The sequence below is a fragment of the Harpia harpyja genome, chromosome 11 (assembly GCF_026419915.1).
Source record: "Harpia harpyja isolate bHarHar1 chromosome 11, bHarHar1 primary haplotype, whole genome shotgun sequence".
Taxonomy (NCBI): Eukaryota; Metazoa; Chordata; class Aves; order Accipitriformes; family Accipitridae; genus Harpia; species Harpia harpyja.
Genome location: NC_068950.1, coordinates 26,407,309 through 26,420,496, shown reverse-complemented (window position 1 = coordinate 26,420,496; position 13,188 = coordinate 26,407,309). Strand labels below are relative to the sequence as shown.

The 13,188-nt window shown below is 38.9% G+C and overlaps 1 protein-coding gene across 7 annotated transcripts in view; it reads right to left on the bottom strand.

Annotated features, from left to right (window-relative positions):
- The window catches only part of ABCA4 (ATP binding cassette subfamily A member 4), an 86,347-nt gene that overhangs the window by 60,345 nt on the left and 12,814 nt on the right, over window positions 1-13,188 (bottom strand). For all 7 annotated transcript variants that reach the window (XM_052802168.1, XM_052802167.1, XM_052802166.1 and 4 more), the window contains exons 4-8: window positions 12,709-12,802; window positions 12,057-12,198; window positions 10,151-10,290; window positions 7,218-7,345; window positions 2,659-2,856 (exon numbers count right to left, since the gene is read on the bottom strand). In XM_052802168.1, the coding sequence (XP_052658128.1) occupies window positions 2,659-2,856; window positions 7,218-7,345; window positions 10,151-10,290; window positions 12,057-12,198; window positions 12,709-12,802 (702 nt within the window). The remainder of the gene's footprint in view (window positions 1-2,658; window positions 2,857-7,217; window positions 7,346-10,150; window positions 10,291-12,056; window positions 12,199-12,708; window positions 12,803-13,188) is intronic.

Genomic DNA, 13,188 nt, shown 5'->3' with positions numbered 1-13,188 from the left:
TAAAATAAGCCCTACTAAACAAGGAGCTCTGCAAAACCAAATTCTGGTATGTCATTGGTTATAGTATACAACTGTAGCCTGAAGACCATGAAGTACAGAGTTACTGACAGTGTAAGAGTGCAGAAAATAACCTGGGTCTTGAATATATAGGTATTTCTAATGTAGGAGTTTTAAAACTAATATAAAATTTTTAAAAATCCAATGAAGATTCATTCTGCATATATAACTAAGTGTAGATTTACACTCAGTTTGATTACATATCAAGTTCATGTAGTGATACTGATCAAAGCAGCTTTTTCAGCAACATGTGTCTATGCTTAGTGAAGAACTGCTTATCTCCACCCCAAATTACAGAACTTCAAATAAAGCCTAAGCAGGCAGGTTCAAGAACAGCAGTGCTCCAGAAAGAGGCTCATTTTCCTTGCTGCGGCTGAGCCTGCCACACAGTAAAGGAAGGGTCTTATTTTTCTGTCTCTGCCTTGCTATCAAAAATGTGAATTGCTTTAATTTCTGGCAAAAACCCCTAGAGTGTATACATGAGCACATGAAGGATATGAGTGTATGTTTATGCACATACATACTTGAATATGTTGATCACAAATTCAACAAGAAACACTAATTTCAAAGTGGTGGAGAAGCACATTGTAAAAATAACTGTGGCAAGGAGTGCTTATGCACAGTCTACCTTTTAGTTTAACAGGAGTAACTGAGATGGATTTTGATTTAAAAGGGGTTCTTTTGCCTTGGAAAAACCCAGAAATATATTAAAATTATTATTTAGCATCTATAATGACGGGAGTGTGGGAAAGCTTCTACCAACTTGTGGTCTCATTGTGCTAGGCATCATGAATAGATAATCCCTCTTCTCTGCAGCTGGGTGCACATTAAAACCCACTGGGAATCAGGCTGTGGATACCCTTCCAACACACAGACTTCCAATAATCAGGGGAAGTCTTGGCAGACAGATCTTGCAGTAACAGACCAGACCGTAAGCCTGCATCTGAACACGCAGTCTTTCACAACTCTGGATTTTGGTTTCAGGTTTATGTTCCTATTTGCCATGTGAGATTTTTTTTTTTTTTTTTTTTAAACACAGACAACTGCTTCATCAAATCTCATCTTTCCATTTTATTTGATATGGCAGCAAAATCACGATACATTATCAGCTTAATTTTAAAGCTGGGAGGTGCAGTCTGCATATTCGCATGAAGTCCTTAAATGCTGAAAACCTATCTTAGAAGTACTGTAGCATTAATTCTCTGCTACTTCCAGCAAGCATCAGATATATGAAAATATCTGAGCATATTTTTAGAAATGGAAAATAGCAGCTTTCAAAAGCTGACCACAGACACTTATCAGGATTGGCAAAATCACATGGGCACAATGAATGACTGTCAATACCACAGTAATAAAACAGTAATTCGGCTGGTGTGTCAGTTAAAGCTTCTGGCATCCTCTGTTCCCAGTTCTGAGCAACTCAAAGCTGAATAAAATCCATGTTAAATTAATCATGATGTTACCCTGCTGTGGCAGAAAAGTCCAATCAATAATTTCTATGTAACTTCAGCAGCTGCTCATATATTCTGCCTGCTGTATACAGCAAACTGACAATGTGATGGTCTCATGACATTAAGTTAAAAGGTGAAAAACAGCAAATTAAATTCATTGTTGAAAAATGCAAAGTCATGATCATGGGGAAAACAAACATGAAAGACACATACACAGTGATGGGCTCTAAGTTTGCTATCATGAGGAAAGAGACCTTGGAGTCCTTACGAATAGTTCTCTGAAAGCACCAGCTCAGTGTGCAGAATACAAATGGAGTATTAGAAAATTTTTAGGAAAAGAACAGAGAACAAAAGCAAAAAAACCCACCCTACAACTATGCCATTATATATATATATGTGTGTGTGTGTGTGTATATATATATATAAATACATATATTCATATTATTACTTTAAAATATATAATAAAATATAAATAATAACAAATAAATAAATATAAAAATGGCATAATATCTCCATACTGAACCAAGATTGCAGTTGTGGTTAATTTATTGCAAGAAGGTTACAGCAGAAACAGGAACAGCACAAAGAAGGGTAATGAAAATGAACACAGGTAAGGAAAAGCTTCTATAGAAAAAGTGATGAAAGCCAGTACAACTTGTTTGGTTTTGTGGGTTTTTGTTTTTTTAAAAAGGCTCATATGGCTGTCCCAACTCAAGCTGCATCATGGCTTTGACTTCAGCATAAAATTCTGTCATGCTGGATGGAGTGAAGACAGGATGGGTTGTATGGGGTATTTTCAGAACCCTCAGCAATGTCCCTGTAGGTCTTGCCACACACTGTTTTGCTACACAGACTGGAAAGACCAGATAATACTTCCACACACCTCTGATTTTAAAATTGCATTTGAATCTTTTAGTTCTGTTGTACTCTGAATTTAATCTGTTTCATACCAAAGCATACTCAGAACTGTCTAGTGTCCTGCTGATGGTAGGTGAACGATCACACATCCATAACCTTACATTTGCAAGGGTTAATAAACAAAGACCACTTGCAACATTGGTGATGTATTACAAGGAAAATTCTTGAAGGGCAATGAAATATCAGCCAAAAAAATTACAATAGAAGGCAGGATGATTGTGTTAATACTTACCAGCTGAAATAGCTTAAAGAAATCAACATTTGCATACAAGGCATCTTCTACTCTCTGTAGGCTTTCCTGGGACAAGGCACACATGGCCTTGTGCACAGAAGGGAGACCTCTTCGGCTGCTGAAGATAATAAAGCGGTCCAGGAGCATCTGACTGCACGCAATCTCCTTCAGAGTCAAGCTAGGGACGCCGTAGGCAAACTGCAACCAAAACCAATATTTCATTTACTGTTGTGGAATCTTTATACTGCTCAGGAACAATTAAAGATTTATCAAAAGTGGACACCTTGATATCAGCCCCTGCTACTATTTTCATGAGTGGCAGAAGAATGTGGTCAGCTGAAGCATTAAGTCTTGAACCACATTCACTTGATGTTATGCTAGATCACTGTGTCTTCAGTCACGTTTTTCCTCTTCTCATTAGTGATCCTTCCTTTCATTGCAAAAGTTCTTGCGAGTCATCTTCTCTTTCTCTCTCTCATCTAAGCATACCTGATGCCATACTACCCATCCTTGTGGTTAAGGAGGGGTAGCTACTGCTTGCTTGAAAGTATTTCCCCAGGACCAACCGATTGTGCCACATCACTCTACCTTTCGTGTTTAGGCTAGTTATATTTTTGCTGTCAGTTGCTCTAAGAGAAAAAGGCCAGTTCCACTGATTCTCAAGCTTGATTTCCCTCAGTATTTTATTTCAGTTATGACTATTCCACCCCAATGCTTCCCTACAGCCATTATTCATTGTCACTCTGCACAGGCATACAGCCAGGCTTTACAAAGCCATTTTACATTAAACCACACCCATCTACTGATTACCACTTCAAATATAAACACAGAACAGAAAAAAACAATTATTTTCTTCAGTATTCAACCACTGGAAACAGATTAGTTTATAGTTAAACCAATGTAAATGCAGAATAACTCCAAAGAAATCAGTAGATTTACCTGGGATTTACATTGTTGTAATGGAATACTCTTCTTGGTAGTCTATGACTCAGTTCTACTTGCTTTATAATGCACAGAATACATGGCAATATAATAAAAAGTAGCACTGGAAATTGCTCATAAGCTAATGTTCCCATCCTCTGTCCATCTGCTTTCACAGTACAAATTGTAAGGAAAAAAGCTCACAATACTGTGATGACTATAAATTCCTACTGTGTTTGAGACCAACACAGACTTTCAGACAAACAAGAACTATGCACTGACACAATATCATTAGGCTTAAGGAATTTAATGGGCTGCATAGAAAAAGAAATTGTCAAAATCTGCACAGAATGTCATTTTATTTAGAAAAATAATGTGCTGAGCATTCCAGTCTTTAAGACATTTGGATCAAAACAAATACACTACACCTATTCCAGGTCAGACATAGGTGCACATTTATTTCCTATCTAAGCAAATTAACATGGCCATCTAAGAGATTCTGAACTTTATTAAAATTTTATATCTGCAAATATCCTATAGTTAGCAGCTGAGACTTGTTTGGTGGTGCCTGTAAAGAGAAATATTTAAAAACCCAGAGGAATAAGAAAAAACTTAATTCAGTTGCTTTGGAGAGTAGATTCAAGCTTGCGGAGTTATTCATTAAGTGCTTCAGATGTCAGAAGCTACCAACAAAACTGTGTGTCGCTGTGGAAAGTCAGCATCCAGAATAGGAAAGGCAGGGGGAAAGAGGTCTAGTACAACATTGTATTTTGTCTACCATGACTGCCCTGGGTTTCAGTTTATGGAGCTGTAGTTGACCAAAAAAAAAAAAAAAAAAAAAGGCACTTGAATTATGCACAGATTGTATATTGGAATTATGATGCAAAGAAGTGATGTGAATTTCTAGTAAAAGTATCTGAGAGGTACTGTCACTATCATCACTACAGCTGTACCCATATAAATGCATTGTTAACACAAGTTAGTATGAAGAGAGACAGAATGCAAAAGGGGAAATGCATCTGACAGATACAGTCTGGCTTGCAAAAAACTCCAAAAGCAAACACCCCTGCCCTCCCTCAAACTGGAACATTTGAATTGGATTTAACTGACTTTATGACAGTGAAAGAATTTGCTTATTTGCTCAGTCACTTATGTCCTGGGGATGTGTATGAAAAGAACAGCATTTTTTTAACCGTATACGCCTGATCTGGCATGGTCCTCATCATCCAGTGTGAACTGCAATGAAACTGAGCTGCACAGGGAGACAGTCTGGGAACCTTGTTTTGACTTGTGAAATGAGGAAACTGTGACATTAACATCACTGAGAAAGATTAAACACACACACACAAAAAAGAGAGGTTATTTACAAACTGTAACTGCATTTCAAGAATGTTCATGAACAGATGGGATTAGAAAAACCATAAAACCTCTGCCCTTCCAATTTTTCCGGTAGAGCGGGCTGTTGCCAATCTTTCCCGAACTTCTTATTGTGATTTAACATCAGTCTCTTATCCTTATCTTAGAATGACTCAAAAAAGCAGGCCCTCAGAGGAAAACTTCAATACTTTTTTTTTTTAATCAATGTGTCACTCTTTGGCCAAAGCTAGCAAGATGAAGTCCAAATTATTTTTTCAGTTAGTTGGCTCTTTGATCAGGTTTAGCTTTCAGCTCTGTGTGTCATTTCCTGCGCTCCCAGGCAGCTCAGACCCAGATCTGCAGCCAGCTGTTGGCAACAGTCAGGCTCTTGTAAACAAGTTGCTTTCAGGTTGATCAGCTCTGTGCCATCAGAGCTGGGGGAGAGGGTGTACAGTGATATGCAAGCAAACCAAGGGTAGAGCAGCATGAAGAACTAGAGATGAACTATCATGGCTGAGGCTTAAGATGACCACAGATCTAGGTTCTAGTCATGGCTCTGCAACTTCTACCTCAACCAACCGTAAGTCCAGCCTGAGTAACTTGTTTATCAAGAAGGTCTATAGGAATTAAGCGATTTACCTCCCATGGGAGATCAAGTGTTCACTTCCTATCGAAAATAATTCTCTTGTGGTCTTTTGAAAATTATGAGATTAGTTGTCTGCATCAGTTCCTCTTGGAGGAAGTATTCACAGCACTTTCTTTCCTCATAGCTGTAAATCAGCCCTTGTGAGATGATCTTGTACCCCTGTGATTACTGCTAACAAGAAAACCCTATGGAGGACAGCAAAAGTGGTATTTAACACCAGGTCTCCTCCAGCTTCCTCTCTAACTGATGTTCAGATTTCTTTAATTTCCAGCATGAAGAGAACTACGTCTCTTTCTACATCAGCACAGAAAATACAGCAGAAAAACACCAGGTTTCAATGTTCCAGCAGGTTTCAACCATACTTTCAGTGATGGTGTTGAAAACTTCAGTCCTGCATACACTGGCAGGCAGAGTTTTTAACAGTATATGAATGAATGCCACTAGGGAGCTAACAGACACTAATACATCAGCACACAGTTCTCCTGGCGCAGCAGATGTCTGGCAAAGAAGAGGTTAGGGACAAAAAGGGAAAGAGAAGTCCAGCAGGGTATCTGTGTATATTCTTCTTGTCACGAGCAGCAAGGAAGCAAATTTTCACCATCTCAGCTGATATGGAGGTGTGAAAATAAATAGGACGTATCAACTGACACTTACTTTGGTATTGTCTTGTGGTATTGCTTCATGACAAAGTGAGGAGAGGGGAGGGCTTCCCCTGGTACTAATCAAGAATACAGCAGATAAGTAGTCTGGCTACTAGTCACACCAGCTGGAACCTGTGGTGCACAAAAGGAACTGCATGCAAGTTCATTAATGCCCTCCCTCTTTCTGGCTACACACAGTTCCAGCATTTGTGTTTTATGTGGCAGTGAAAAAGAGGAATTGAGTCTTTCAGCCTCAATTATTCACTCGCTTCCACCCACACACTAATGCAGTGTAGAAATTGTTCCAGAGTTCTGATTCAGCAACATTCATTCATTAATACAGCATTCCTCGCAGAGCTCCCAGCCACCAGCACATGCAGAGGCAGAGACAGCCTGAACTTGGTCAAACACAGTCCCCTGCTTAGCCGCTTCAGGAGGGATTTGACCTGCAGTTTTCACTCTGAATTTTCTGAGCAGATCTATTATTCAATCAGAATCTAAGAAAGTGGGTCTGCTTCTCCACTCCCACCTATTCATGTGGGACAATTCCATAAAGCCACCATATTACTCTGCTGATATTGGGGCAGAGAATTTAAGTGTTAATTTAAGAACCTCAAATAGTTCTCTGCTGCAGTTTATCAGGAGTGCCGTCTCAAAAGGATGCCCAGCTGTCTTATGCTTTTGAGCCAAATCTTTAATCATGGGGACAGATGCATTGCTTGGCAGTATCGTTTCTTGATGCTCATTATTTGGGAGCAACAACAGCATCGGACCAAATAATCTATATTTAATGCATATTCAAAGTGTTTTTTAAAGACAAAATAAACACCTCTTCCTCTAGATTCACAAAAAACCAAGGGAGAAGTTGTACAACCAACCTATAAGGTAGCAGGTATTCTGGGCACAAGGTCCTCACTGAGGCTACTTTGCATATACAACTCAAGAGATTGCATTCCACAGAAGTTACAGCTTGGTAGCTGTTATACTCTACTCACCTGTTCAGGGCGCACTTGAGCATTAATAAGCTGGAAAACAACAATATCTGGGAGGCCAGCATCTTCCAGCAAGAAGGAAGTAAGGGTCTCCCCATCTTTCAAAATGTCTAGAATTCGTATTCCTCTTCCTGGGTGAAGAAAGGAGCGCAGAGATCAGCGAGATACCAAACAAAGTAAGTTAAAGAACAACTCATATCCTGGCTTAAACCTGCAAAAAGTAGGTACTTTGGCTCATATACTTAATAGTGACTAATGGGGTCCAAACCTATTTTTGAAATTCAAAATAATTTTAATCCTTTGTTGGGGAATGATCATCAGAAAATGCTGAATGTTCTGACTCTGCATATCAGATCTCTCAAAGGTGTTTCAGACTAGAACTTCAGCAGTGGAAGTATTGACAGCATCCCTGACTGCATTTGAAAGTGTCTGTCTTTTTTCTGAGGCAATGCTTTATTTTAAATGTTCAGATTCAAGTGTGCTACCATTGTTAGTGTCCTTTCTTCTGGGCCTTGTGTAAATAACTTTAGCCAATCTTTTACATTTACACTAATTTATCACTTGCTGTCCATTAATCTTAGCTAGTTAATCTTATTCTATAATATTGCAAAAATGGTCCTTTGAAAATCTTTCACACGAAAAAATTCATTTTCCTTAGAGAAGCATAAATTGTTTGTAGTTTAATAGTCATATTAAACTAGATTACCAACTATTAAACTAAAAACTGACAAATCTTCAGGTAAACCAATGAGACTACCCACTATTAAATTAAACACGTGAGAGGCCACCAAATTTCCCTAATCCCATCTATAACAATATTCAAAATACTGCTGATTTAAAGTCAAACAGTGCCAATCTTTTTTAACTTGTCTCTGTTACAAATCAGTATCAGCGTGAATTCCACCTCAGTATGGTCCAAGGGAAACCTTGGAAAGTGAATGTTGCTCATGTCTATTGAATACTACAGCCTTTATTAAAGGTAGTTCACATAGCATCAACAGGCTTTGGTAACGAATGCTTGAAAAGCACTAGTTCTTCCAGTCTTTCGAACAGGCAATTGAAACTGATAGGAGCAGCAGGTATCATGCTGACATGGGGAAAGTAGCTTTAGACAACTCCACATAAACATGCACAAATTTGCTGCTGAGCATCTCCATTCTGTGAGTTAAGTAGAGTCTCATCAGAGTTTGACAACTAACTTCCACAATTCCATCTGCAATAATCGTATTCTGCCCTAGGGCTCCAGGGGCTGAGCAGAACTTCTTCAGTTGCTCCTCTATGTATTTGTTCAAGCTGTAAACACTGAAAACAATAGCAGAGACCTGTCCCTCATTCTCACTGACGCTGTTCCTGGCACCCAGGCATTGTGGAGGAAAAAGCACACCACAGGAACAAATCTCATCAAATGCGTCAGTATAAGAGGCAAATGGGACAAGGAAGGAGGACTCAAGAGGTAGATCTGGTTTAAGGAATCCAGAGAAGGAACAAGCTCAATTCTGACATTTCTTAATTTTTCATTGATCAGCTCTGCAGCTATAACAATATTCTGTTAAGATTGTTACTTACAGGCAATAGTAGTAAGCTACACACACAGAGAACTTAAATAGTCAATTCTGCAGTACCTTTTTCTGTATGGAAAAAGGTGGCAATTCACATGTTATTATTTTAGCTACAGAACTGACTTTGTTACTTTCTTTCAGGAAACAGGAGATTCCAGACATTTCTTTTTTTTTTTTTTTTAAAGTAAAACACATTAACCCCCCCGTCCCCCCGATTCTGAAAGAGCATTAACATTATATTTCACAGGAGTGGGGAGGAATGTAGTCTATTTTCCAACTGCTGAGTAAAGTTGATACGGGATGCAAAAGCAACTTCCCAAACCATGGGGTGTGGTACCTTAGCAGTATGTTGCAAACCCATGCCAGGTCACGCTTTTCCTCACCTCTAAATAGACGGATTTGGTTTCTATAGCTGTGTACAAACCACAATTTGGACTATACTCAGGTTCTTGTTGTTTGTATTCTGGGGCATTTTGATTATCTCACAGTTATTTACAATGAGATAGTCCCTTTTTTACTTCTAGTTAGAAACCTCAGATAAAATAGTGGAGCATGTATATCAGATGATTTGTACACATCTTATTAAAAGCATATGGAGAGTGACTATTTGATTTTAATAAGAATATTATTCCTGTGGCAAAGGATTTGAGAATGAGACAGATCAGTTCTCAAAGCCAGTCCATTCTTGTGCCTTTAGTTTTAGGAGCATCTTTTCAAATTCTGTACTTAAAGCCCAAATACTCAATGAAAAATTTATTATTAGTCCATTTCCTATTTTTCCCCAGGATTGTGTTTTGAGTTCAGCAGGTTAAGTAAAAAATTAATGAAGTCATATAATTTGCAATCCTGTTTATAAGACGTGACGTGTGCAATGCCTTCTCCCTCTAAACACATCATCAGAACAAGAAAGTGTTTCCTTCTTCACTGTTCCAAACCTATTTCAGCTAACACTTGAAGCAAAGTATTTCCAAGCTCTTCTCTGGTTTATGCTCCTAGTATATATTCAGGCATATTCCTAGCTTTCCATTCCTCTGCATCTTCCAGTGATGCTTTCTTACTGCTTCTGCCTCTACTGTAATAATAACTAATGAAATCTCTTCATCCATGTGTTTTACTTTGGGTGGTGAGATATCCGTGGGTTTGTGTTTTGTCTGCTGTTATTTAAGGAAGAATGGAGCTGACTGCCTCTCTCCTTTCTCTCAAATGAAAGGTGTTTGTTACAACACTGGATGAGTTTTAACTTACCCTCTCTAACAGTAAGCAGAGTAACAGCCACATGTGAAATAAATTATAATGTTGTCAATCTGCAGAATAACTACCAGTCAGCTCTCAGAAGGAAAAATTCAGTAGTCTAAAGGATATAGACAAAACAATTACCTGCAATTCTTTCAGGATTAGTCCTCATTGTTTCCATAAACTGAGTCATAATGATCAGTTCTTCCCAGATTCTGCCAAGGTCACGGATTTCAGGGGCTTCCAGTAAGAGCTCCTGAGCATCTCTATATACCCTTGCAAGACTGAAAGAAGAAATAGTGAACCAACAATAATTTAAGACTGATGACTCTTGAGAACCTTTCACACACACAGAAGAGTGAAGTCAACTTTCTCTGTGTTAGGGATGAGGAAAAAATAAACTATTTTGTCCTTAGTCTTGAAACTCAAATGTCAGTTTTGTGGTGACAACAGACTAGTTCCAGGTGGTGCGGGATTCAGTTAGATTTGGAAGTGCACAGAAGGTTTAAGAGGGCTACTGGTGTTGCAGAAGGTTGGCGCCTCATACACTTTCTTCATTAGCCACGCTGATCTTTCTGGGGAGACAGGACCTTCCCCAGAGACCATTCACCTCACAGCTATGGTGCAAATCTGCTCTGCTTCTGGCCCAGGCTCAGCTCCAGCATTTGGATGGGGCACTCTGGGCACATGCAGCCCTGCTCAGCCAGGTAAGTGACATGGAATCATTCAGACACAGAATCCTCTTCCCTCTCCCAGTTCAGTCCCCTCCAATGTAAGGGTGGTGTTCAGGTCCCTTCAAAGCATTTCTTCTAGGAGAGGCAGGAAAACGGGAGTGACAAACTGTCACAGGCAGCTGTTCACCTACTGGTTCTGGGTTAGAACATGCAGTTCAAGTGAGGATGCAATCAGGCCCTGTGTTTATAAATGAGTACAAAAAAATTCTTATTCACAGCAGGAGAGGCCATTACACTTCTTTAACGGTGTTATGTTTTTCCATACATGGAATGGTATATCTCAGTCCTCTTTGACTTCTTTTAGCTTACAGGAAATGGCAAACAGGAAGGACTAAATTCTTTCAGAAAACACAATGTATTTGCTTCCTCTGTAATGAACTGAATTTACTCTGATTCACAAAGGGACAGTTTGCTCTGTAATAAGCAACCTAGAAAAGCCAGAACGTATAGAAAACAGAACCCTATAGCTTCACTGTGTGATTGACTGTACCCCACAAAAAAAGTGCAGCCAACTATTTTAAATCCTGTTCACTAGGAACAAAAGGTCAAATGCTAAGTTAACTCCAAGTTACAGACCTTCACATGACTGGAGCTTTAATGGCCTTGACATTGTTAGCTCATGAATTTTAATCACTGGATGCTCCAAAGTGGACTATTTGCAAAGGGAGATTTGGAGCATTTTTTATAGCTATTCTAACAGGTTTTTACTCTAAGGGTCTTTGTCCACTATGTTGTCTTTCACGACTCAGCTATAACAAACAATGCAATAAAGCACTCCCACAGCTCTTTTTCACTAACAGTCCAGAAATGTCCTATCCTCCTATTTTGTTAATAAGCTTAGTATCTGAAGGTTACTATGCTGGTTAAAGTCTTACTAGTATGTAGCCAAAACAGGTGCTACATAAGAAGTGGCAGAGCAGATTTTCCTTTGCTGCTACTTTGTCAGAGCTCTCATACAGAAGGGACAACTCAAGTGATGAGAAAAGAAAGCTTAGGGGTTTCATACTTTTATATCAAAAAAATTTGTCCTGAGACGTTCACTAAGCAGTAGGCAATAGAAAGGATGGATTTTACTAAGCGAACACATCTTCCCTAGGGACTACTACAACTGAACTCTTTCTTGGAAAGGACCAAACCCACCATCATGAACTCTGTTTCAACTTTGCTGGCCATCGTTGGAATGAAACTGATGTGCTAGAACTGAAAATTTTTGTCTTCCAGTATTTGCACGCTGGTGCTTTCTTAAATGCTCACCTTTCACTTTTCATTCACACCACAGAACAATTCTTTAAAATATGCCTCAGTGCACTGCTTACATGGAATTGTTGTAGTTGGACACAACACCTGGACCCTCTCCATGGGTTGGGCTGTGGAAACAGGGGTTGTTCATGTTACAGAAGATGCCATGTAACCATGGCAGTGTTCCTGCAGATGGCATTGCCTTGTTTGGGAAGTGACCTTGAGTATGGAAACAGAAATATAAATGATTAGGTGTCTTTTCTAATGCAGCCTGTGTGAATCTAAATAGCATGATGGGTTGGCTCACTACGGAAGGAATGTGATGGAAATCATACAGGTTTCTCTTTTACTAAGCAAAAAAAGTCACTAACAGAAGCAATATGTCTATTTTCAACTGAAATAAATTCTGACATAACTTTTTTTTTTTTTAAAATAAGTAGTGAGGCAGTAACTTCTTCAGTAACAGAATTACAGAAACCTACAACTTCATAGAATATTGATACCTCATGTAAGTCCGAAACCATCTCACAGGAAAACTAGAGCTTTTTTTTTTTTTCCTCCTCACTAGTAAATCTTATAACATATGGCTATAAATAACTAAACTACTTGAAGCAAAGTCTGTTCTTTTGCCACTGGAGAATAATACTCGGCAACCAGCTCCATTATCTTTGAGAACTTCTAGCCATTATCTAGCACAAGTCAGAGCATTAAAACATCTTATGTTCTTACATTCATGCTGGCGATAGAGTGGATTAGTTTTCCTCAGCCAGACAAGGGCAAGAAATAATGACAGAGGCCATACAAGCTCCACCAGAAAACGAAGCTGGAAAAAAAAAAAAGAAAAAAAAAATTAAAAATAAATTTTACAGATGAACCATGTATAGAGTTACTAAGTGACTAGAGGGCTGAGGCTCCTTCTCACAGCAGCAATACCCAGTGCAGCATGTGCCCATGGTTATCCCTTGCCTGTTTCACCATTTGGAAAGGACACCCGGAAATAGCAAGGATTTCATCAGAGCACCATGAAGCATCACCATTAATGCAGTGGCTTCTCCATCTCTTCTAATGAAACTTTTAAGCATCCTGAGTGAGGTAAAAAGAGATGGCAGGTAGTACTAAACTGCCAGATAGACCAGATATAAGTCTAAATAGTTTTTATACAAAGTGGATGACTATAACAATACAGGAAAAAAGGATTAGATACAAAAG